Genomic DNA, 21,913 nt, shown 5'->3' with positions numbered 1-21,913 from the left:
TTTTAGTGTACTTTACTGTCCCTTTGCATGTGTTCTTCTGATGTTGGCCTTTGTTCTGGTTTTCCATTTTTGTGGACAGTGGTGCCTGTGTCCTGCAGGACTTTGCGCAGCCCACAGTCTGCTCCAGTGCTACTACGTGGTCATCCTCTCCATGTGGGGCCAGATGTGGGAACCTCTGAGTGCAGCTCTCAGGATCCATCTCTTCTTTGCACGTGGCAGGGGTTGCACAGGGGCACCTTGCTGTCCTAGGATGGGTCTGTACCTCCCCAGGCATGTTAGAACTTGCTCGTTACTCAGACGCACCCTTTTGGTACCCCTACCCCCCATCCTCTTGCCCTTCCATGTGTCCAACTGGCCTGTGCCTGCTCCAGCACTTACATGGTCCATCACTACCATGGCAAAGTACAAACGATCTCTCTTAACTACATGCAGTAGACTGTCCTGTGTGACCATTTCTGCATCTGCAGAAACGGTGACTGCTGGCAAGCGTCTCATCAATGTACTGTCAATTTTGCAGCATTAACGGCCTTGTGGAGTTTCTGGGACAGCCACATCCTCCACCCAGGATGTTAATTAACAAAGCCCACAATTATGTGGATCAATCTACACAAAGCAGGAGGGGGAATCTTCAAGACTTTGCAAATCCCACCTGGAGAGGTTTTGTGACAATTAGTCAAATGCTTGGTTGTGCTGGAGACCTTGTCTCAAGTCAGTCTCATCTGGAATCAATGCATTGTCTCATTAGTGTGGAGACCAGCCTAGGCCTTCCTGGGCCACCCAGGGCATGAATGACGTCAGTCTGCTGGGTGCCCAGCACGTACCCAGCTACGCTGCCATTTTAACTATAGGATAAAGTTGACTTTCATCCTGGTGTCTTACTTGCAACTTCATTTCCACAGCTCTTGTCACGCTGCTAGGGTGCAATTCTTGTCATTGACAGTAGCACGTAGTGTGGGTCTGCATGGCTGGAAGCCAGCGTCCATCCCCCTTGGGTGAGGCAGGGCGCTGGGACTGTGCTCCCAGGCTGGACATTCGCAGCAGGCAAGGGGGTGCCTGGGGGGTTTCCTATTACTGATGCCAAAGCCAGCATAGCGGGCACACTCCCACATGGCAGCAGCATCATCAGTGGGTGCCTTTGGCAGTGTAGAAGGGACAGGAGAGCAGGTGCCGTGACTTGGGAAAGCAAACAGTTTGGCCGCAGCACTTAGAGCTGGCATTGAGGCAGCCAACAAGTGACCTGTGCTCTCCCCAGCGGAGTGCCAGGAGTCCTTGGTGAGGTGAAAAGCCCAGGCAGAAGCTCAGTAGCATCTTCTGTTGCCCGTAGGACCATCCAGGGCTAGCAGGGGGTGCCTTCTTTCCCTGGCAGCTCAGCATCCTCATGGGAAAGGGCTTCTGCTTGCTCCATGCCTCACACATAGCACCACTGCAGCAACGTCACGTTGTCTGCCTCTGGTATAGGTACATATATGAAGGCACTGAGTGCCTGCCAGCGCAGAAGCTGGAAACGAAGTCACAGCCCAAGAAGCAGCTGAAGTAGCGCTCAAGCAGGACTGGGAGGCAAAGCTACAGTCTGAGATGGGGCTAGAGCCAGAACCAAAGTAGCAACCTGAAAAGAAGCTGGAGCAGAAGTAGTGGCCTAAGATGGGGCTGAAGATGCAGCCTGTGTAAAGGCCCAAGCCAAGAGACGGCTCAAGCAGGAATTCAAAGTCACGGCCCAAGGTGACACCAGAGCTGAAGTAGCAGGCTGAGCAAGAGTTAGATGCAAAGTCTGACTGGAGCTAAATTAAGAGCCTGAGATGGGGCTGGAGGCAAAAGAACGCCCAAATGTGCACCAGAGCCAAAGATATGACCCAGTCATGGGCAGGAGCTAAAATTTCAGCCCAAGCACTGGTCGGAGCAAAAGTCGCAGCTGAAGGTGGGGCTGGAGCCAAAGTCACCACCAAGAGCAGGGGCCAGAGCTGCAGTAGCCTCCTGTGCAGAGGGATGGAGCCAAAGTAACAGACCAAGATGGCACCAGAGGCGAGTTGCAGCCCCAGATGTGGATGGAGCCAAAGTTGCCAGCTGAGCTGGTGCTGGGCCTGAAATTGTGACCTGGATTTGGGACAGTACTGAAGTGAAAACCTGAGCCAAAAGCAGAGCCCACTATTGGGCCAGAGCCGCAGTCACAGCCCAAGATGAGTCCAGAGTACATGCTGTGATGGTATCAGGGCATCAGTGCCAAAACTGGTGACCCAAGATGGGACTGAATTAGATGTCATGATCCAAGCAGGGGCCAGATCTGAAAGCACGTCTCAAGATGGGGTTGCTGCTGAAGTTGGAAACCAGCTCAGGAATGGCGCAACATTGCAACTCAGTATGTGGCTGGAGCCTAAGTTGTGGCTCAAGATAGGGCCAGAGCCAAAACTGCAGCCCAAGCAATGGCCAGAGTCCAAATCGCACCTGACGATTCCGCCAGAGTAATGGCCCAAATAGGGACTGGAGCAAAAAAATCACAGCCCATGAATATACCAGAGAAGCAGTCGCTGCCTGAGGTAGTGCCAGAGCCAAAGTCATAACCCAAGATGGGCTGGAACCAAAGCCATAGTCAGAGAAGGAGCCAAAGCCTACATCACTGCCAAAATAGCAGCCAGAGCTGCAGTAGCCACCCGAGTGTGGACCAGAGCCAAATGTGCCTTGGAGGCAAGGTGCGGCCCAAGATAAGGCAGGAGCTGAGGTCACAGCCCAGTACTGGGCCAGAGCCAAAATCATGACCAGAGATGGCATTGGAGATGAAGCCACAGACTGACATGGGCTTGGAGCCAAAGTCACAACCTGCTATCAAGCCCTAGCCAAAGTCGCAGACCAAGCAGCACTGGTGCTGACGTAGTGACTCAGTATTAGGCCAGACCAGAGTCATGACCCAGACAGGGCAGGAGCAGGGACCAGAGCTGAAGCCCTGATCTAGTCCAGGGCCACAGCCAAAGTTGTGGCCTGATATTGGACAGGAGCTGGCCTGAACATGCAACAGGGCTGAAATCATTGCCCAAGAAGGGGTCAGAGCCAAAGCTGCAGCCTGATAACTGGCTAGACCCAAAGCTACAGCCTGCAACGGGCCAGAGCAGAAGTCATGAACCGAGCAGAGGCCAGAGCCAAAGCTGCAACCCAGTATTGAACCAGAGACAAAGATGAGGATGGCAAGGTGGCCAGAGTCAAAATCACAGTCTAATATGGGGCTGGAGCTGAAGTGGCAGCCAAAATATGGGCCACAGCCACAATAGCCTCCCAAGCAGGGCCCAGAGCCAAAGTTGTGATCTGCTATCAAGCCCATGGCAAAGTAGCTGCCTGAGATGGCACCAGAGCCAAAGCTGCAGGCTGAGCAGGCCAGAGATGAAGTCACAGCCCAATATGGGGCCAGAACCAAACTTATAATCAGATACCAGGCTGGAGACAAGGTGGTGGCCTAAGATGGGGACTGAACAAAATCTGTGGCCTGAGCAGTGGCTGGAGCCAAAGTTGAGGATGAAGATGTGACTGGAGACAAAATCACAACCCAAGATGGTCCCAGAGTCAAAGCCATGGCTGAAATAGGAGCCGAGTCACAGTAGGCTCCTGAGGAGGAACCAGAGCCAAGGCTGGCCAGAGCCAAAGCAGTCATCTGAGCAATGGCCAGAGCCGAAGCTATGGCCAAAGATGGGGCTGGAGCCAAGTTTCAGTCCAAGATGGGGCCAAACAAAAATCTTGGTCCAGTATTGGACCACAGCCCCCAGTAGCAGCCTGAGGTGGGCCAGAGCTGAAATTGCTGCCGAGGATGGGGCAGGAGCTACAGTCTCACTCCAGTATCTTCACAAAGCTGAAGTCGCAGCTCAATTTGGCACCAGTGCCAAAGTCACAGCCCAAGCAGGGCCAGAGCCAAAGTTGCTGCCCAGCATGAGGTAGGAGCCAAAGTCACAGACCAAGATAGGACAGAGCAGAAGCCAAGGACCAAGCAGGGGCCAGAGTAGACATGAGAGCCTGAGCTGGAGCTGAAGTATCCAGACCTCTACGCACAGCCTGAACAGAGGTCAGAGCTGAAGTCACAGCCTGAGACAGGGCCAGGGCCAAATTGCAGCCCAGCCAGGAGCCAGAGCTGAAGTTGCAGCCCGATGTCAGCCTGGAGCTGAAGCTGTGGCCTGAAATATGGCCAGAGCTGAGCTCACAGCGTGATACGTGGCCAGAGCCAAAGTTGTGACCAACGTTGGGCCAGAGCCCAAGTATCGGCCCAAAACAGGCAGGAGCAAAAACTGCAGACCAAGATGGAGCCAAGCTGAAATTGCAGCCCAGTATTGGCCCAGAGCTGAATTTACAACCTGAGCAGGACTCAGTGTCAAAACCATGGCCCAAGATGTGGCCAGAACCAAAGTCACAGCCTGACACGGGGCCAGTGCCGAAGTCCTGGCCTGGCATCAGGCTGGAGCTGACGCTTCAGTCCGAGATGAGGCCGGAGCTGAAATCATGGCCTGAGCAATGGCTGGAGCTGAAGCAAAGGCCAAAAATGGGGCCAGTCAAAATCACAGCCTGAACAAGGACCACAGCCTGTCACAGCTGAAGTTAGTGCCAGAGCTGAAGTTGCAGCCCAGACAAGTGTCCTGAGCAGGGCTGGAGCCGAAGCTGTGACCCGGTCACAGGCCAGAGCCAAAGCAGTGGCCCAGGATGGGGCTGGAGCCAAAGTCAAAACATGTTTTTCTGATTGTGGCAGCTTAGAACATTACACCTCATTTGTCCTTGTTCATCACTTACTGTCAGCAACAATAATAATTAGAGAATCATCATTATCCCCTGGCAATTATCTGGCTATTTTGATGAATAGGATCTTCTTAAGTAGAAAGAACACATCTTGATTTCATAAGCCTGCAGGGCAACATGTAGCGTTAAGTTTAGGTTTGAGTTTGACAGTCACGGAGAAGGGAACACAGGGGAGGATACGCAGGCCTGCTTAGGAATGAAAAAAGTAAAAAAACTCCGAATCTAATACAACAGGAAAAGAGTTTCATAAAGAGGCATAATCAACGAAAGATTTCTAACTGCTTCTGTGTCTGGCCAAGTGGCCAGAAAGAGACTAAACCGCAGCTGGAGGAGACCCTACCTCAGATAAATTCTCCAGCACTGTTTTTTAAAAGTTTTTTCGTTTCTTTTTTTTTTTTTTTTTGGGGGGGGGGGGGGCGCGGTTAAAGGTACTGTTTAGGGGAAAAAAAAAAAGTAGTCTGCAAATCTGTTACTTTTTCTGTGCAGAACTGGTATAACTGAAAGGTGCTCAGTGCTTTGCAGGCACCAGAGGTGAGCCGTCCCTGGGATGTGGGGCAGCGCCATGAGTGCCCAGAGAGGAGGAGTTGCTCCTCACAGGCACAGCAGCAAGCACATCTCCCTGGCTAGGAGCCACGGCAGGTAGTGGTGGCCTTGAAGGTGAAGCCACTTTTCCCTAAACCTTGTTCATTACCGTAAAGAGCTGTCCTACATGGGAAAATAGAGGTTCACACTCGGACATATCCTGTGTCCTAGCTCTCTGAGAAACCAGCACATGGATGGGCTTAGGGGGAAAGCAGTGGCTGCTCTCCACAAGATCTCATTTGCAACCTCTGGGCTTCAGTATTCCCCAGGAATAATTCATGAACTATGTGGCAATATTGTTGCGTTAGGCAGCTTTGGGCTGGAGTAGCTGAAGGGTTAGGCTGCTGCCAAATGCTGTTTTGATACTGCTGGTTCACAAATGGGCTAAATCCAGGTTTAGCACACTTAGTACCAGATTACATGGGCCATGGCTTCCTGACCCGTATGTTCTCATGTTGCTCAAACATGCTACAGTTTTTGAGTCAACTCCACTGGCAGACTGACTCATTACAGAATCTAACAGTCTGTGTCCTCCTTCTTCTAATCTCATGCTGAATCAAGGATCTTACGTTCTCTTGCAATCAGAATAAAGTCAATAAAGCTGATGTCATTTCCACTTGCGGTGCTGTGTTGAATCCATCTGAAACGCAGTTGTGATCCTACACCTAATCCGAACCAAAACTGTACTGCTGGGCAGTTAGCAGTGGAATGGATCCAGCAGTGGTAGATCCAGTACTGATAACCTCAGTGCGCTGCCGGGGCAGCCCCTCGGCAGTGAAGGAGGTGCAGAGAGACGCAACCTCTGCGTTTACGTGGCCCTTGTGCCTGATGATGCCTTCCCAAATGGGGTCTCAAAGCAGATGGAGACAAGATGCAGATCCACCATTAGGCTCTAAATACACAGGCTGCAAGTTTTCCGCACACCTATGGATTTGCTGGTAAATGCCGAAAGAGTTGCCAGCAAGCTCTAAGGATGTGAAGCCGAGAGAACGCGAGAGAAGTTAGAGATGAGAACTAACGCTGTGCTAGCCCTTCGCCCTTCACAAGGCTCTGCGGTAAGGGGCGCGACGTGCCCCGAGCAGCGCATCCCGCCAGCGCACTCGCACCGACAGCGCGGCTCTTTAGCCAGGCACTCCGTTTGCGCTGACGCAGCATTCCTTCCCCCAAAAGCAGGTGTCTGCACACAGCTACGGCCTGCAGCCGCCTCCCAGGTGCAGCAGCCGTGTTTTAATGCGGAAGGAGACGCTTGGGGAGGATTTTAGTGGGGGAAGGGAAATTTCTCAGCCTTGGCTGACTGACAGCCAATGCTTCGGTTCACCAAATACCTGCGTTTCATTTTTATTCTGGATTAGATTAGAAAATCCATGAAAATAAAGATAATGCAGTATAATTTTATATATGGAGTACTCCAGGTTCTGCCTAATGTCACTAACACTATATTTTGTATTGCTGGATTGTTGTGCAGTAGTCCTCTGTTTAAGCAATTTGCACATCTCTGCACAGTACATACCTGCATACGGCCCATCATCTGCTTTAAGGAAAAAGAAAGGCAAACTGCCAGTGCACAAGCAGCCCTTAAACTACAGTGGCACGATTTACTCGTGAAGACGGTTTTACTACAAACAAGCACTTTATTTGTTCTGTGTTACTGTCAGGTGGTAATTTTAGTGTACCTGATACCATTTTCCTGACAGAGCATAATTTTACAGTGAAGTGCCTTTTTCCCCTAGCATATGGCTGGAGCTAGCATGCGTATTTTCTTATCTACAGGTATAACATCAGCAGCATATACAGCATAATTTTAAAAGGTGAGAGGGCTTGCATGTTGAGTAGCTAATGTAGTTATCACTCAGCCATAGGGCTTTTAATGTGGGCCAATGCACCTCTCGCTGAGAAGCTGTGACACCTCATACTGCGCCAGCAACCATCCAAAACAAATAGTTAAAGTAACTATCAGCGCCCTCGATCTGCAGGACGAAGGGGGCCAAAGGAACCAGACTGACTTTGCAGTCAGCCAGCCAAGCCTTACCTGTTGGGCTTTTCCTGACAAAACATTAGCGAAAGTCACCAGCTCATCAGCTTTTTCCCCTGAGAGCTGTACAGTTTGCAGCTGTAAGCAAATTTTATAGCACTTACAATCCTAACCCCATTGTCAGGAAGAGAACTAGCTCCTGTACATTTTGCTGTTGCCATAAACCCTGCTGAACAGCTATGCAAGCACATTCGTGCTTTTATATTTGACTTGTATGGCTTCTTCCCCAAGTAAAGCCAGCTAGGGCAAACCTGGCTCAGCTTGTAAGACAATTATGGGTGTATGCATACAGGGACGTGTAATAAGCTGGAACATTCTCACTGCTTGGAGATGAAAAGTACTTTTTCTCCCCTCCGAGTTTCTTGCTGCCCAGGGTTAAATGTAGGTCAAGCTGTCTGAGCCCATGTCTGTGGCACACAGAGTGGGATTAAATGGGAATTTTCCACTCAACTCAACTGTCAATCACTGTAATGTCTGCAAATGTTAAATTAATCTGGAGTGATCTGGGGCTGGCACTGAAGGGACCTTCTGGAGTTCAAGGATGGCATTTTGGCCTCCATGAAATAGATGCCCTCTCTCTCTCTGGAGGAGGGGTGGCTGCCTTCCGGCTGCTTGCTGAAACCCCTGCAATGGTCGGCCAGACACAGACCAACAGCGGTACCTGCGCATTAGAGGTGAGTGGGGAGAAACTGCGCCTCGCAGGCGGGGGTACGGGGAACGGTGGCGATGGGAGGGTTATTCCCAGCACTGCCACAGACTGCGCCGAGGCCCGCCAAGCCCTTAACGCACGTTCCCTTGTCTTTAAAATAGCATTAGCACCTTTCTGCTACTGTTCTGCAAAGCGCTTCATAGTGGGAACCATTAAAGGGTACAAAATATTTTACAGCAAGCAGCTTCTGGTTTACATATTAGCCCCTTTATTAAGGAGAGCAAGCCTCTAATACACCCCCCTCTAGTTGTGGTTAGTTGGTTAGTTAGGACATAGGACGTCCACTGGCATCCCAGCAACGCTGCCTTTGGCTTAGCACCTGACAGACAGCACTGAGAGAGATCACGTAGTCCTGCCAACTTAAATAATATATTCAGGGCAACTTGGAACACCTAAGGTAAGCAGAAACAGGCACCTAAACAGCAGCAAGTACAGCACATAGCTTCTCCCTTACGCTTTGAAACATTCTGGGGACAAGTAGCATTACTGACTGACCGTACAGGATACTGAGAAACTCAACTCATCGGTTTCACCACACGCAGAATAATTCAGTATCTCAGCTCTAATCCCTACTCTCAGGAGCAATCACTTGGCAGTCAGTCTGGGGAAAAAAAAAAAGTAGAAAACAAGCACAAAAAAAAATTTCAAGTTTTTGTCCTAATACAGTGCTAGACTTCTGTAAAAGCGGCACAATAAAAACTGCACAAAAGCAGGGCATTGCCCCAGTAGAAGCAAGCCATTACAGCAGGATTCAGCAGTAAGGGTTTTAAAATGTGCATTTTAATCAGAACTCATTTAAAGCACAACTGATCAAAACAGTGATAATGAGAGAAGCCTAATTAATTTTTGTCTAAGTAACGAACTCTCATTATAGAGTGGTCTTTGGAAGAAAAGGGTTTGGAGTGTTAAAAACAGGGTGTTTGTAATGAGACGCAATACTGCTGGGAGCCTGGAAGCCAGACCTAGAGGTTTCACAGGACTGCAGCAGCCACCATATTAATCTTTTAACAGGAAAAAGTAACCCTACTGAGATGAGACATCCCATTTACAGCCGAGTTCTGAGTTGCAACCACTGGCAGAGATATTAAAACACAATCAAACAGAATGGCATATTATAAAACAAATATAAATACAATTAAAACCAGATTAAGTAAAAGATCAAAGCAGGCTCAAAAAAATGCAGTTTCCAGGGAGTTCAGGGTTCAGACAGCAGAGGAGGAGCAGAAGCTTGGAGGTTTGGAGCGCTTCTAAGGACTGAGGAACAAGCGATTTTCTAAGTACTAATTAAAATGCTGTAGATGGGGACCGCTAACTCAGGGTGGTTACAGGAAAAGAAAGGGGTTACTTTTGAACCAGAAAATAAGTATTGCAACTTTTAAGGAACCAAGCCATTCGAAAAGAGCAGCAGCAAGGGGAACGCCCGCTGGTTCCTACCTGCTCACATCAAGGCCGCTCTGTCAGCAGGGTGTCGGGAACAGGCTGGGACTGCAGCTCCCGCAGCAGACCTCTCTTTCTTGAGACGACCTGCGAGAAAGCTCCAGCCAGCACAGGCACAGGTGTAAAACATACCACCAGAGAATTTCATAAATAATCACACTCAGTAAAGCATCGCTTTATACTTACACATAAACAAACTGCTCTGTAAAAAAAAAAAAGAAAAAAATCTTTCCTAATTTCGTTGAACTTTCGTACAGCAAAGTGACAGGTGCCAGCCATGGATAGGTTGATCTACCTTGCCAAGATCTCTGTTAACAAAGAAAAGCGTCTTTCACGGCCCCCTTTTGTCTAGTCTCTTACCAACTGCATCACGCCTCTCCTCCCCCGATACTGGACCGCAGCTGCTCTTGCTTTAAGCACGGGCCAAAGCGTGCCCCAGGTTTCTTAAACCCGGTCGTGCTGCCCCCTCCCACAAGCCCTATCTTGTATGGTCATTTTTTAACCAACTTTTGCAGCTCCGTGATTTGGGGCCGCTGCTTACCCCCAGCCAGCACTGATGTGCCCGAGGCAGCTGCCAGCACCCACTGCTTCGAATGCGGCTGAGGTGGGGTGGTCACCTTCCAGGAGCTGAAATCACGAGTGGCTCAGATGAAGTGCCCAGACTTAACTACAGTGGGCGACAGGCGGGTGCTCCAGCGCAGCGGCCTCCTGCAACGGCCCACCCTACGGCAGGAACACCCAAAACCACCCTGGTATTAATCGCCAAAGGCTGGGGGTCAGAACAGTGACAGAAACCCCTCAGCAGGCACCCGCTTCCCAGGGCCCTCCCACACGCCTCAAGGATCGAGGCCACCCTCCGACTCCTCACTGAGCAGCTGCCCAACTGCCGGCTGCAAACCAGCATGGGAAAAAGACAGGCACTCGTTTTACAGAAGGCCGCTCCAGTGTCTCACCTGTTTGGTTTTGGTTTTTTCACTTCAAAGAGAAAATAAATTCAACAGGAGACAAATGCATTTCATGATTTTTAATAATTTTGTGCCATGGTTTAACCACAGCATATTAAGAACAAGCATAAAATCTGTATTTAAAACTAACAACAGCACTTAGAGCAACATCTTCCTTTAAAAGTATTGCAATAAACAGACCTTAGGTCTAAAAACTAGGACATCACCATTTGCTCAATTAAAAGTCAGATACACCACAGCTGAAATCTTTTCCTGTATATAACTGGGAGTTATGGTGGGGAAAAAAGCAACAAATTAATTGTGTTAAAAGGAAAATAACGTTTAAAACAAAAAATTAAAGCAAGCCAGGTTTGTCATAGCGTCGCATGAACAGCTATTGAGAAGTTCCAGTACAGTTGTAAGAAGACTTACTGTTTTTAAGAGCTTTGTTTTTACAACAACGAAATTTAAAGGAAAGATTAAATAGTGTTGATAGCGCTGTACATACTTCAGAATAGCTCGAAACAAAGCGGACAAAAGTAACAGACGTGTTGAAAACGTGATCTTGAGAAGCCACAATGCTGGAAATACAAAAAAAAAATCCATACAGCAATAAAGCATTTTACACTGTAAAATAACTAGCAAGAAACAACAAAGAGATGGTCAACGCTCTAAAAACAGGGATTTGATGGTTAATTTTACGTGTAACAGCCTGACTGGTGTACATACCATCGCGAAACGCTCTGAGCACAGCAGCGCTGGGCAGCTGATAGCTGGACAAAGATAAAACCCCTATCGACACTTACGCAGTCTTTGTACTATCAGTAGAAACGCTTTGTTAAAGAATATTAGGTTTTTTTATTATGATGATTTTTCTGTCCAGGTCTATGATGCCCGAGGCTCTCACAACTTCTGCTCATACTTCTTTTAAAATCGTGGCTGCCTGCTGTGCTTTGCGGTAAACGGAAAAAGCGTGAACACAGCTGTGAATACACTTCATAGCCAGCCTGCTCCTTCCGCTGCAGCTTCACAGCAAACGAGTGCCTCTGAAAGGGGATGCGCCCTCGTTTGGTCCACTCAACATGCAAGTTTTGTTCTGCTAAATCCTACCCGAGATGCCTCCGGCGGGAAGTTTGCTCCGTACAGAGTCTTCCTAGTCAAGGCCTGGGGTTTTGCGTTTGTTTTTCGCCCTTCGTGCACAGAAGCGGCACTGCGGCGCAAACAGAAGGGCGATGGTGGCCGGGCGAGGCGTCCTTCTGAAACACTCACTCCATGCCCCGACGAACGACAAATGAGTTAACAAACGACAGCCACGAAACCTGCGTGTTTCCCTATGGTACGCGCTGACGCATAAACCAGCCCAATACACAGAGGGGTGGATACAAGCCACCCGTAAGGGCTCGATGGTGCAGAACTGGCCGTGAAAGAAACTTCCACACTTCTTCAAAAGAAAAAACCGAAACCAACCATGATTGACACGCAGACACAGGACTCCTGGGAGGGCTTTTAGAAAGGTATTTAGAGACACGCGTGTAGCTGAAGTTTCAGGTCGACAGAGAAGCCGTGAAGGGCTGTGCCCCACAGCACCATCCTCGAGCGTGAGAGACCGGGCTGGAAGCCCCCCCAAACCAGAGGAAGCCTCACCATTGACTTCACTGGGCCCTGGCAGAGGCCCCGAGTTTTGGCGCAGCGTTCAGCTAGTCAACTGAAAAACCAAACAAAAAAGCCATCCCAAACGTATCCCAACACAGTGCTACCCTACATCTGCAGTTAAAGCCTGACAAGCATAAAAAAGCTGCATATCGACACGAGTATCTATGACAGATTCATCAGTATCCGCCTGTGAGAGGACGAGTCTGTCTCGGACCAATAAACTGCCGTATCACCTACTGTCCTGGGATAGAACAAACAGTTTAGAAAAATAAGTACAGCATCTGCAATCTCTACACTGGAACTTCATGTGGCGTTTTCCTGGGGTATCTGCTTTACCAAAGAGCCCGCGGGGCACGGGGACGGACGACCAAATGCGCAGGGCATGGGGACGGACGGCCAAGCGCACGGAGACATCGGGGGAGAACCAAACCTCCCAGGGAGCCCGGCGGAAAGTTCAAGGGTCCATTTGCTTCCCACACTGCTTCCCGCGCCAGGCCTGAAGAGGTTTAGGCATTTCTCCACAACCTTAAACACGAACCCGGGCTAAGCCACTGCTGCCAGGGGCCCGCAGAGCAGTAGCGCTGCCAGCTCACAGCTCACGCTCGAGCCCTGCGCTCAGCTCGCCGCCGACCACAGCTCTTCCCGCCTGCCCTGACGGCTCGCAGCCCCGCAGCCACTCAGGGCACCGGGGAGTCCCCGGCGCACGCCACGCCGCAGGACCAGCCGGTGGGCACAGGGCAAGGGCCGGTCACCGTCACAAAACGCTCGTCGGCCCAGCTTTCATTTTGCAGGGGTGGTTTGGGTCGGGTCCCACTCGTCTGAGCTTCAATTCAAATCTAGGATGTGGATAAAAAGATTTGGGAGGCTTTAGCCCATTTCTAAGGGTTTGGGTTTTTTTTTTTAAAAAAAGTTAATCAAGGAAAATAATAAATATCTGCTGGAGAAGTGGTAACTAATACTGGTCCAACTCGGCAATAGCAAGGCAACAACAAATACAAAAAGCATCTAGTTGCAAGGTTAAAGCTGTGGAGGTTTTGTTTGCTTTGTGTTTTCTCGTTTTTCTTAAAGTGACACGTAAAATAAACAAAAACAAAACTTCACAGCAAAGATGCATCAAACGACCAATCGCTATACACAGGCTGGTCAAAAAGGATTTGTTCAAACTTTTTCCCTTATGATATTATATTGATATTTAATAGGAAAATAAAATACATAGACTTTTTGTCATTTGTATGCATTCATGTGCAGATTTTCTTACAAAAAGGACCAAGCACAGAAGTTGGTATTCACAAAGTCTATGCCATTTTTTTTGTTTGTGTTAAAATTGGTATCATCTATACATTATTTTACAGTATTAACAACATCTATTTGTTTTCGTATGTTTGTTTGTTCTACCCATTGGGTAGGATATGTGCATAATATATTCAAGTTATACACAACACCATACAAAGGAAATAAAAAAACAAAACAAAACAGCAAAAAAGACAGACAACTCAAAAAGCACCATTTTAAGTGAGGCACAACAAAGGTGGGAGCGTGAGGCCTGATCCAAGGCCCCCTGAAGTTGGCAAGAGCCCTCTGACCAACTTCACCGGGCTTTGGATCAAGCCCTCTCGACTGCAAGGGGATTCCTATCTGCTCAGACCCGAACATGAGGCACCTCAGCTGCTTACAAACTACTGACATGCAAACCTCCTCAGAACTGCATCTAACACAGACGCATCTACCGCGAGAGCACAAACCAAGGGGAGAAAGGAAGGAAAGGAAGAAGGAGAGAGGCAGCTTCGTCACCTGGGAGGTCCTACACACGCCATGTTGCTTCAGAAAGCCCGCACACCAAACCATTTAGAACAGCAGCAGCAGCAATACAGCAAAGAAACGACAGAGTCATCTCTGGCAGTAAATTACATGGCTGTCGGAGGGAAGGGGGAAGTATCTAGGTTACAAGTTTGTTTGTTTCTTGTTAACCAACCTCAAAAGGTAAGCTCTTTCGTAGCAGGAAAGTGATGCTAGCAATACCCAGGTTGCTTGTGCTGGGTCTAGAAAGGGAAGAGACGACAGCAAGGCAGAAGAGCGAGCCAGGAGAGTTTGCAGCACTCCTCAGCACAAAACCGTCCTTGGTTTTTCCCTTCCAAAAGCAGGAGAAATGCAGTGAGTCGTTACAAAAATGGCATTAGCGGCCCTTAAACACATTTAATGCAAATAGTTGCGATCTGAAGGAAACACCAACAGACTCCTCCACTGCGTGTCTGTGGCACTCGCCGGCACGGTAGAGCGCTGGTTCGAAACCATCTCCTACGCTTGCGTTTGCTGGGAAGGGGCAGCGCAGGTCTTACATTGGCTCTGGAGGCCGAACTTAGCGGTGCAGCTCCTGCTAATTCCCCAAGCGACGCTGCACCAAGAAAATGACTCTTTTTTGCTGGTGCAAGTGTGCCCAGTGGAGCTTTTGCCAGCACAGCGATGGCAATCGGAGGTGGGTCCAAAGGTTACTTACACCTCTGATGAACTAGGACAGACTGGTGAACAACGTATTAAGAGTCACAAAAAATTAAAAATCTTACCAACCAACATCTTCAACTGGGCCACTCTCAAAACTTCAAACTTCAATTTCCTAACAAAACACACAGAACAGAGCCTTCAGACGGGAAACCTCTGTAAGCTCAACACATCCTCACAGGGACTGTTCCACGCTCTAAAAGGCCTCTGCAGGTCTCAGACCATTCCGTAACAGTGCCTCTTACCAGGGATTTAAACAACTGAAACATCTGGGGCTACTTCAGGAGAATAGTTGTAATCGCACTGGTTGGCAAGCAGGCAACACAGTGTGGGAAAAGACCAGGTATGCATAATTAAATTGTTTGCAACAGCCTTTATCCAAAGAGCAAAGTAGCAATCAAAAGCCAGCCTTCACCTGAACCCACTGCACAAATGGATCACTTGGTTCTCAGCATCAGCTCGGTTTGAAAAAGCACGCTTTCGAGATGGAGAGTACCTGGAGCCAATCTCCCTCCTGTACGTCAGCGCACGAGGTCTACGTTAGGGCTGTCCCAAAAGCACGAGGATTTTTCAAAGCTCACCCGAAAGCAGAGGGCTGATGGACGGAAGATGCACCAGGTCAGGGGCAGGAATCTGCGTGGCAAGAAGCTCCCCTACGGATAACGACAGGGCCGTGACACCGACAGGACTGAAAAGCAAATCTCCGCATGCGCCCGGCTGTTTGACAGCTGACCTGTCATTGCTCCCGAGAGCACAGTACAGGGCCATTTAGCACTGCTGGAAGGTGACTACGGAACAGTAACGAACATAGAGATAATCAAGGGGGAGGATATGGTCACAAGTTTGCATGAAGGCACGTATACGCACACATGTGTATGGACATGACTTAATGGTGGTAATGACCAGAGAGAATAATCCTAAATACCTTCAAATGTATGAGTAAGCCTATTGTTTATCCTTGGGGGCAGGAAAAAAATAGAAAAGGGGGAAAAAAAAAAAGCAAAGAACAATTTTGGAGCCAATCTATTTTCACCAGCATACTATTTTCTCTTTCTTTGCCTATGACATCAGGTTACCTCAGTTACCATGGGCGCTGAGGGCTCAGAGTCAGAGCAAGGTTAGTAATCAATCTTCTCCAAACCATTCCAACACTCCTTACAGACTAGAGTGTCAGTTTTAAGGTCCGGTATCTCCCTACCCGGCTTAGTGAGAAACGACCGCTTCAGAGCGTGCCATTCCAGGCAGCCTACGCGCAGGAATCCCCAGCAGGACAAGGCTTTCTCCCCTACTGAAAGAAAAGTGCGTTCTTTCGGAAACAAAGTCATTTCACTCCTTGCCCTGGGGGTGGGGGAACCACCTCAGTGACTTTTTTTTTTTTTTCCCCTAACATTTCTGCAACACAAAAATTCCGAGATTTGGGGTAACAGAAGCAGTTCCAGCTGGGACAAATGCGTGGCAGAAGTGGGCAAGCAGTAATAAAAAACCAAGTGAAGCACAGCTTGACCCATGGTCCCTGCAGATTCCACGCCTGCAGGAACATAACTAACTTCCTCGCTCGCCATCAAGAACTTGTACGTGGGGCACGCATCTGCGTTCTCGTACTTGGAAGGAAAAAGCACGCTGTAATGAAGTCACGGCAGACCGAGACTGGGTTAAGTGCAGAGTTCATCAGTGACAAGACTGGGAGTCGCTCAGGTAGGTCCTCCCTGACAAAACCAACCTGTTACGCAAAGTACCGTGAATCCTGCCCCTGCCACACACTCCAAGAAAGGGACCTGAGCACTGCTCCGTTCCCTGGGCACTCGTCTTCGCATTCCTCACTCGCATCATCTTTCAAGCAGTGTCACATACGCAGAACCTGCTTGTACAGCACTGAGATGAACCCGACCACAGTCAGGCTAAATGTACATCCAGAATTAGAGCTAAGTGATGAGTGCTCTGCCGGGACACCGGGAGAGAAACCTCTATTCTGTTGCTAACCCCCCTGCCTTTTCTAGCCCTGCAAGATCACAGGAAAACATCAAAGATGGGACATATTTAGCACTGAGGAAAGGAGCCATGCCAAGCTACACAAGGGAAAAATTAACCTCTGTGGTAGGATAGAGATCATAATGCTTTATTTCTTAAATACTTAAAAAAAAAAAACCTTTTAACTTGAAAATTTCTAAAGCGGGGACATCACTGGACTGAATTTTGGGAAGACAGGCAGAAGTCAGGAGATGCAACCAGAATTCAAGCTAACGTGATCCATCACATAGAAAACTCCACCAACATATTATGTGGGGTTTGTGCATGACACACATAAACCTAAACACCAGTGTGGAGGTATAATCCTCATTATTAACTCTACAATGTTTGCAGAAATCTTTTATAATGTACAAAGCTTCATCTGAGTGGTCGTGGAATACAGTTTATTCACTATGGGTATTTTCAAAGGGATTTTTCCATAAATGCTTCATAGAATTATTTATCTTCAGTGATTGCCAATTTCTAAGCCTGTAAAGATCGACAGTGCTATCTAATTCTGATATTTCTTCTTTTACCGTTCTGTTTAGTTAGCAAGGGCATATTCTCTCTCACTGCCACAAAATAAAAAACGGAGAACACACACACTGTCGCAACGCTGTACTATTGATGGCACCCCTACTGGAGATCACTAATACTCATCAGAAAATACCATATTTACTTCTGTAAGAGGCCCCAAAACACAAGCAGCAGATTGCAAGCTCACCCATAGCAAGCAACAGGTGAGTACACTCTCACGGCTGACAGGTATACCAGCTGCAGATCAGCTTTGGACAGCAGAATACAACAAGAAGGCAAAGATGCAAGAGGAAATGCAACCATTAGGTGAGCAAATACTAAGTTCTTTTTAAACAAATCTTTTCTACAGAACTGGAACAGGTTACGTTTTCCAGGCAAAGAAAAATTTCCTCAGTCAAGAAAAATTAAGAGACAACAAACAGTGCACGTATCATACTGGACAACGTTGATGGGAAGACCATAAATTCACTGGCATGCAGAGATGGCAAAAGATGGCGAAGGGCTGCCTTCAAAGAAAGCATGTTCTCAAGAGGTGCCTTTGAAGGCAACTTCAAGGCTCACTTCGCCAAGATCTGTGCATGGGGTAAAGCTGGTACTCAACTGGCCCAGGCCAGGCGTGCTCTGCCGCGCCACCTGAGCTCCAGCTGTTCTCGCCTAACAGCTTCTCGGCTCAATAATCCTCGTTTAGGCAACAGCACAGTTATCTGTGTAGGCACACACATTCTCTGACTTAAAAGCTCACTTCTGAAGGAAAACAAGTCACTGAAGACCAAACCAAACATTTTCTGGTTTTGTCTTCTGTTTGTTCGGGGTATTTTTTCTCAACTAAGAATGATGTTCATAGGTTGTTTGCAAAAATCTAATTTCACAGCTTTTATTCCCAGGAACCAGACACGAAAAGAGTCCCAGCTGACTGACAGCCACCTAGTCATCTCCTAAACACCTGTCCTGTGAGTCTGAGTGGAGGAAAAAATAACAAGCGAATCCCATCATACAATCTCTACCTCTCCCTTCAAATAACACACAGATTAAAAGGCAGCTTTACTCTGCATTACCAGCATGACTCAGACCAAAAACCAATTACATGTGAAGCTGCGTATTCAGACTAACAGTTAAACAAACATGATCCAGACTAGAATAAAACCAAAATTACCTTATGAAGAAAACAGTCTACACTGAGGCCCATAAAACACACAGACAGACAGGCATACTGTTTTGGCATTAAAACTCTGCATAGATCAAAGATGCACCGCAGCTCTCGGAGCCGCCGGTGCACAGCAGTCCTGCAGAAATCCAGCCTCCCGCCATGGGACCGGGCACCAGGGCCCAGAACCCCTCTGCAGCGCGCTCAGGGCACTCGGTGGCCGCTGCCCAAAACCAAGCACAAGGCTTCAGGACATAGAAAAAAGTGAAAGATCTCAAAGTGAAAAGGTCTATGACACCCACCCACGCACATATGTATTAGAAACTATTCAAGCTATGACTCTAAAGGTTCTTACTTTAAGTCCATTTCCAAAATGCATTTTAAGTGCAAGTTGTGCTTTTTCATGTGCTCGCGATGCCACTGCCACCATTTGCCAACGGCCTTCCAGCACTGCGTCTGCTTCCACGCAGGAACAGCCCGGGAAGAAACACCCCACGTGCCGCTTCACAGGCGGGTAATGTCTCCCAACTACTCTTGAGACCAGCACGGCAAAATGCAGGCTTCTGGACGCTCGGCTGGCACGTGAGCCGCCTCCGCCCACGAGGAGCGACGGGCAGGCAGGAGGGTTTCCGCAGCGCGGCCCAGAGCAAACCGGTGGGCGGCGAGAACGGCCGGCGCTCCCACAGCGCTGCCAGCAACGCCGCAGAAGCCAGCACCGCTGCCGGGAGCACTCTCGGCACGGCTGCGGATGCGGCACCGGGGGCTCTGGCCACAGAGGCCCACCCGCCTCAGCCCGAGGGAGCCCCAGGACTGAATGTCAGCATCTGCAGGATGAAACGGAGAGCGAAAAGCACAACAGAGTCCCGCGTATTTAACAGCACTGCAGGGGAGAAAACCCACCTTGCGGTTTTAAACAATTTATTGCATAACGTCATGATATGTGACTAAATACATTTCAGGCTACAGTGAGGACAAAAAATCTCTAAAACCGTTAAGTACTGGCGATACTGCATTATGGAAAGGAAAAGAATGGCAGCACTTCGTTAGAATCGATACAAATTAACACAGCTGGATTTTGTTTTGCCGTTTACGAAACAAACAGTCTACACTGCAAAACAGCTAAACCCTAAGTGATAGAAAATGCTGGGATTTCATATTTGCCTTCTTCCATCCAAAAGTCTCCAAGACACTTCATTGATGCACTGCTATTTGAATGCAAATTATTGCAAAGACAAGTGTCCCTGTATTTCTTGATTTGTGAAAGTCAAGAGATGTTAGGCTAAGTCCTGGCCCCTTTTTCTAACAAACCCGGGGGGAAGGGGGCAAACTCCTCCAGATTACTTCTGGGGCTCTATCGTTATTCCACAGGTGAAAAGACAACATATAGAAGAACTTCACATACAACAGTTCCCTCATATATATTTTTCTTAAAACATTAAGATAGTGCAACTTTTTAAAACACATTTATCACAACACAAATTAATTCCTTGCATTCATCTAAGTTCTCAACTTTATACCTTGGCACACAAAACAGGAATTTTGTTTCATATTAAAAAACAAACAAAAAAAATCCACACCCTGGGAGAAAAAAAAAAAGCAAACTGGCCAATTCTTCCCCCATTTATCTAGCAAAACCACCTTTTCTTCCTTCTGCCATTCAGTGAGTATAAAACAGGCTGTACAAGCCTCATTTCTGTGCTAAGTTAACTTTTAGAATTAAATAATTGAAATAGTTTATTAAAAAAAAATAATATATCCCCCCCCTCTCCCCTGAAACACTGCTCGTAGACAAACAGAATGGAAGTTTGTATTTCTTTCGATCTGCTTTGCATGCAATTCCCCTGAAAGGAATCAGAAACAAAGAACTGGTTTGCACGTTTGGTTTTACTAAGTTGTACCACGTGAAACGCAACAACACTGTGCACCAGAGCACGGGGGTCTTCCTCCACCACCCCACTTGAATCTCTCGTCTTCAGTTCCAACGCGCCTGGGCGAGCAGCTTAGACCAGGTTTCCCGGTTTCCGGTCTTGGCCTTTGCTGGGGACTATTGTGCTCTCTGAATTGTTCTGCTGAAAGTGAAGTCTGCTCCCCCTCTGCGAGGAAGGAGGTGCGTTGCTGTGCTGGTGATGGAAAAAAGAGGAGCCTGGGTAATGCCCCATGACCTCGCTGTACGTCGGGGGGGGTCCTTCCATCCTTCCGTTGCTGCTGTAGTTGGTTGCACTTATGCCCGAGTTGCTGCTTGGTGGGCAGGGGCCCCCATTGTACATCGAGATGTCTATCAAGTCGCTATCAAAAATGGTTCGGTTGGGCGGTGCCCTGACGGATTCCCGGTTGAGCTCCATCTGCTGTTCGGGGTCCCGGAGCTGCAGGGTGCACGGGCCTTGGTATGGCGGCGGCTCCTCCCCGTCCGAGAGGGAGATGGTCGGGGGAAGGTCGATCTCATGCTGCATGTAAGGGTAGGTGGGCTGGAAGCGACTGAAACGGTCCCGCTGCATAAAAGACGGGGCGGTAAACCTGTCCCTGGACCTTGGAGCATACATGATCTGCAACAGGAAGAGAGACATGTGACCCCACCTCTGAGCACAGCGCTGTGGGCGCTCCTCCATATTTACGAGGAACTGACAGAATGGAAAATGCTTCTCTTTGCCACCTGTCTTAGAGATTAAAGCCACGAGATCCTGCGTGCACGCGCTCCCACACACATGCATGTGAAAAGAGGAGGTAGGAGTTGCAGGAAGGATCTAACACAAGATACTTGAGAACAGCTTCACAAAGGAAGATCAAGACCCCACACAGCTCCTCCTGACATCAAAACATGCAGAGTCGAGAGAAAACGACTCTGTTTCTTTACATAGGAAACACTTTCTCTCTAGTCTTGACAATTCATTAGTTCTATGAGAACGTCCAGTACTGAATTCCAGCTGCAGTCTCAGCCCCACGCCCTACTCGGAGTTAACGTAATACCCTGCATCACCAAAGAATTCAGGTGGTCATTTTAGTCCGTTTTGTAAAGGCCCAGCATAACTCACGCCTTCACTACCAGAGCGTATCAGGTGTCCTCCTCCCCTTCCGCTCTCAGCCAGAACCCAGCCTCCGCGGAGGACCTGCACGGCTTCTGCACTGCGGGCAGAAAAACAGTCCCCACCATGTCAGGCCCTGGAGAAGGTCAGGCTTTACAAGAGGAAAAGTTCAAGATACTCTGTGAAGAGCTATCGCTCCTCACTTCATCTATCCCAGATCTAGACAGACACACCAGCCTCTCAAATCTAGAGCTATCAAACAGCTCTTCTCGTTTTCGGGTCCACGCAGAGCCTTTAGCCCCTGACCCTCACAGATGCAGGGTCAGCCCCCAGGAAGTTTTGTTGTTTGCCACAGGAGAGCTGGGCAACTCAGAGCAACACACCCACAAACTACCGCATAGACTGGGGATCTGTGCTAGCTGGCAGATGGGAGACACTGATGATAGGCCGTAAATCCACAAAAAAACACAGGGAGAAGAGCAACTGGTCTCCCAGATTCCAGTGAATAGTGAAATTACTGAGCTACTGCATGAGAGAGACACCTTCGCCACTTACCTGTGAATGCCTACTGTGATACAGCTGCTCCCTGTA

The 21,913-nt window shown here is 48.5% G+C and overlaps 1 protein-coding gene across 8 annotated transcripts in view; it reads right to left on the bottom strand.

Annotated features, from left to right (window-relative positions):
* Positions 1-10,537: 10,537 nt before the first annotated feature.
* LDLRAD4 (low density lipoprotein receptor class A domain containing 4) overlaps positions 10,538-21,913 on the bottom strand; it is a 303,243-nt gene continuing 291,867 nt past the window's right edge. For all 8 annotated transcript variants that reach the window (XM_075416511.1, XM_075416513.1, XM_075416514.1 and 5 more), the window contains one exon: positions 10,538-20,845. In XM_075416511.1, the coding sequence (XP_075272626.1) occupies positions 20,303-20,845 (543 nt within the window). In that variant the 3' untranslated portion in view covers positions 10,538-20,302. The remainder of the gene's footprint in view (positions 20,846-21,913) is intronic.

The sequence above is a fragment of the Opisthocomus hoazin genome, chromosome 3 (genome assembly GCF_030867145.1).
Source record: "Opisthocomus hoazin isolate bOpiHoa1 chromosome 3, bOpiHoa1.hap1, whole genome shotgun sequence".
NCBI classification, from domain to species: domain Eukaryota; kingdom Metazoa; phylum Chordata; class Aves; order Opisthocomiformes; family Opisthocomidae; genus Opisthocomus; species Opisthocomus hoazin.
The sequence above is the reverse complement of the archived record's forward strand: the minus strand, read 5'-3'. Positions and strand labels throughout refer to the sequence as shown.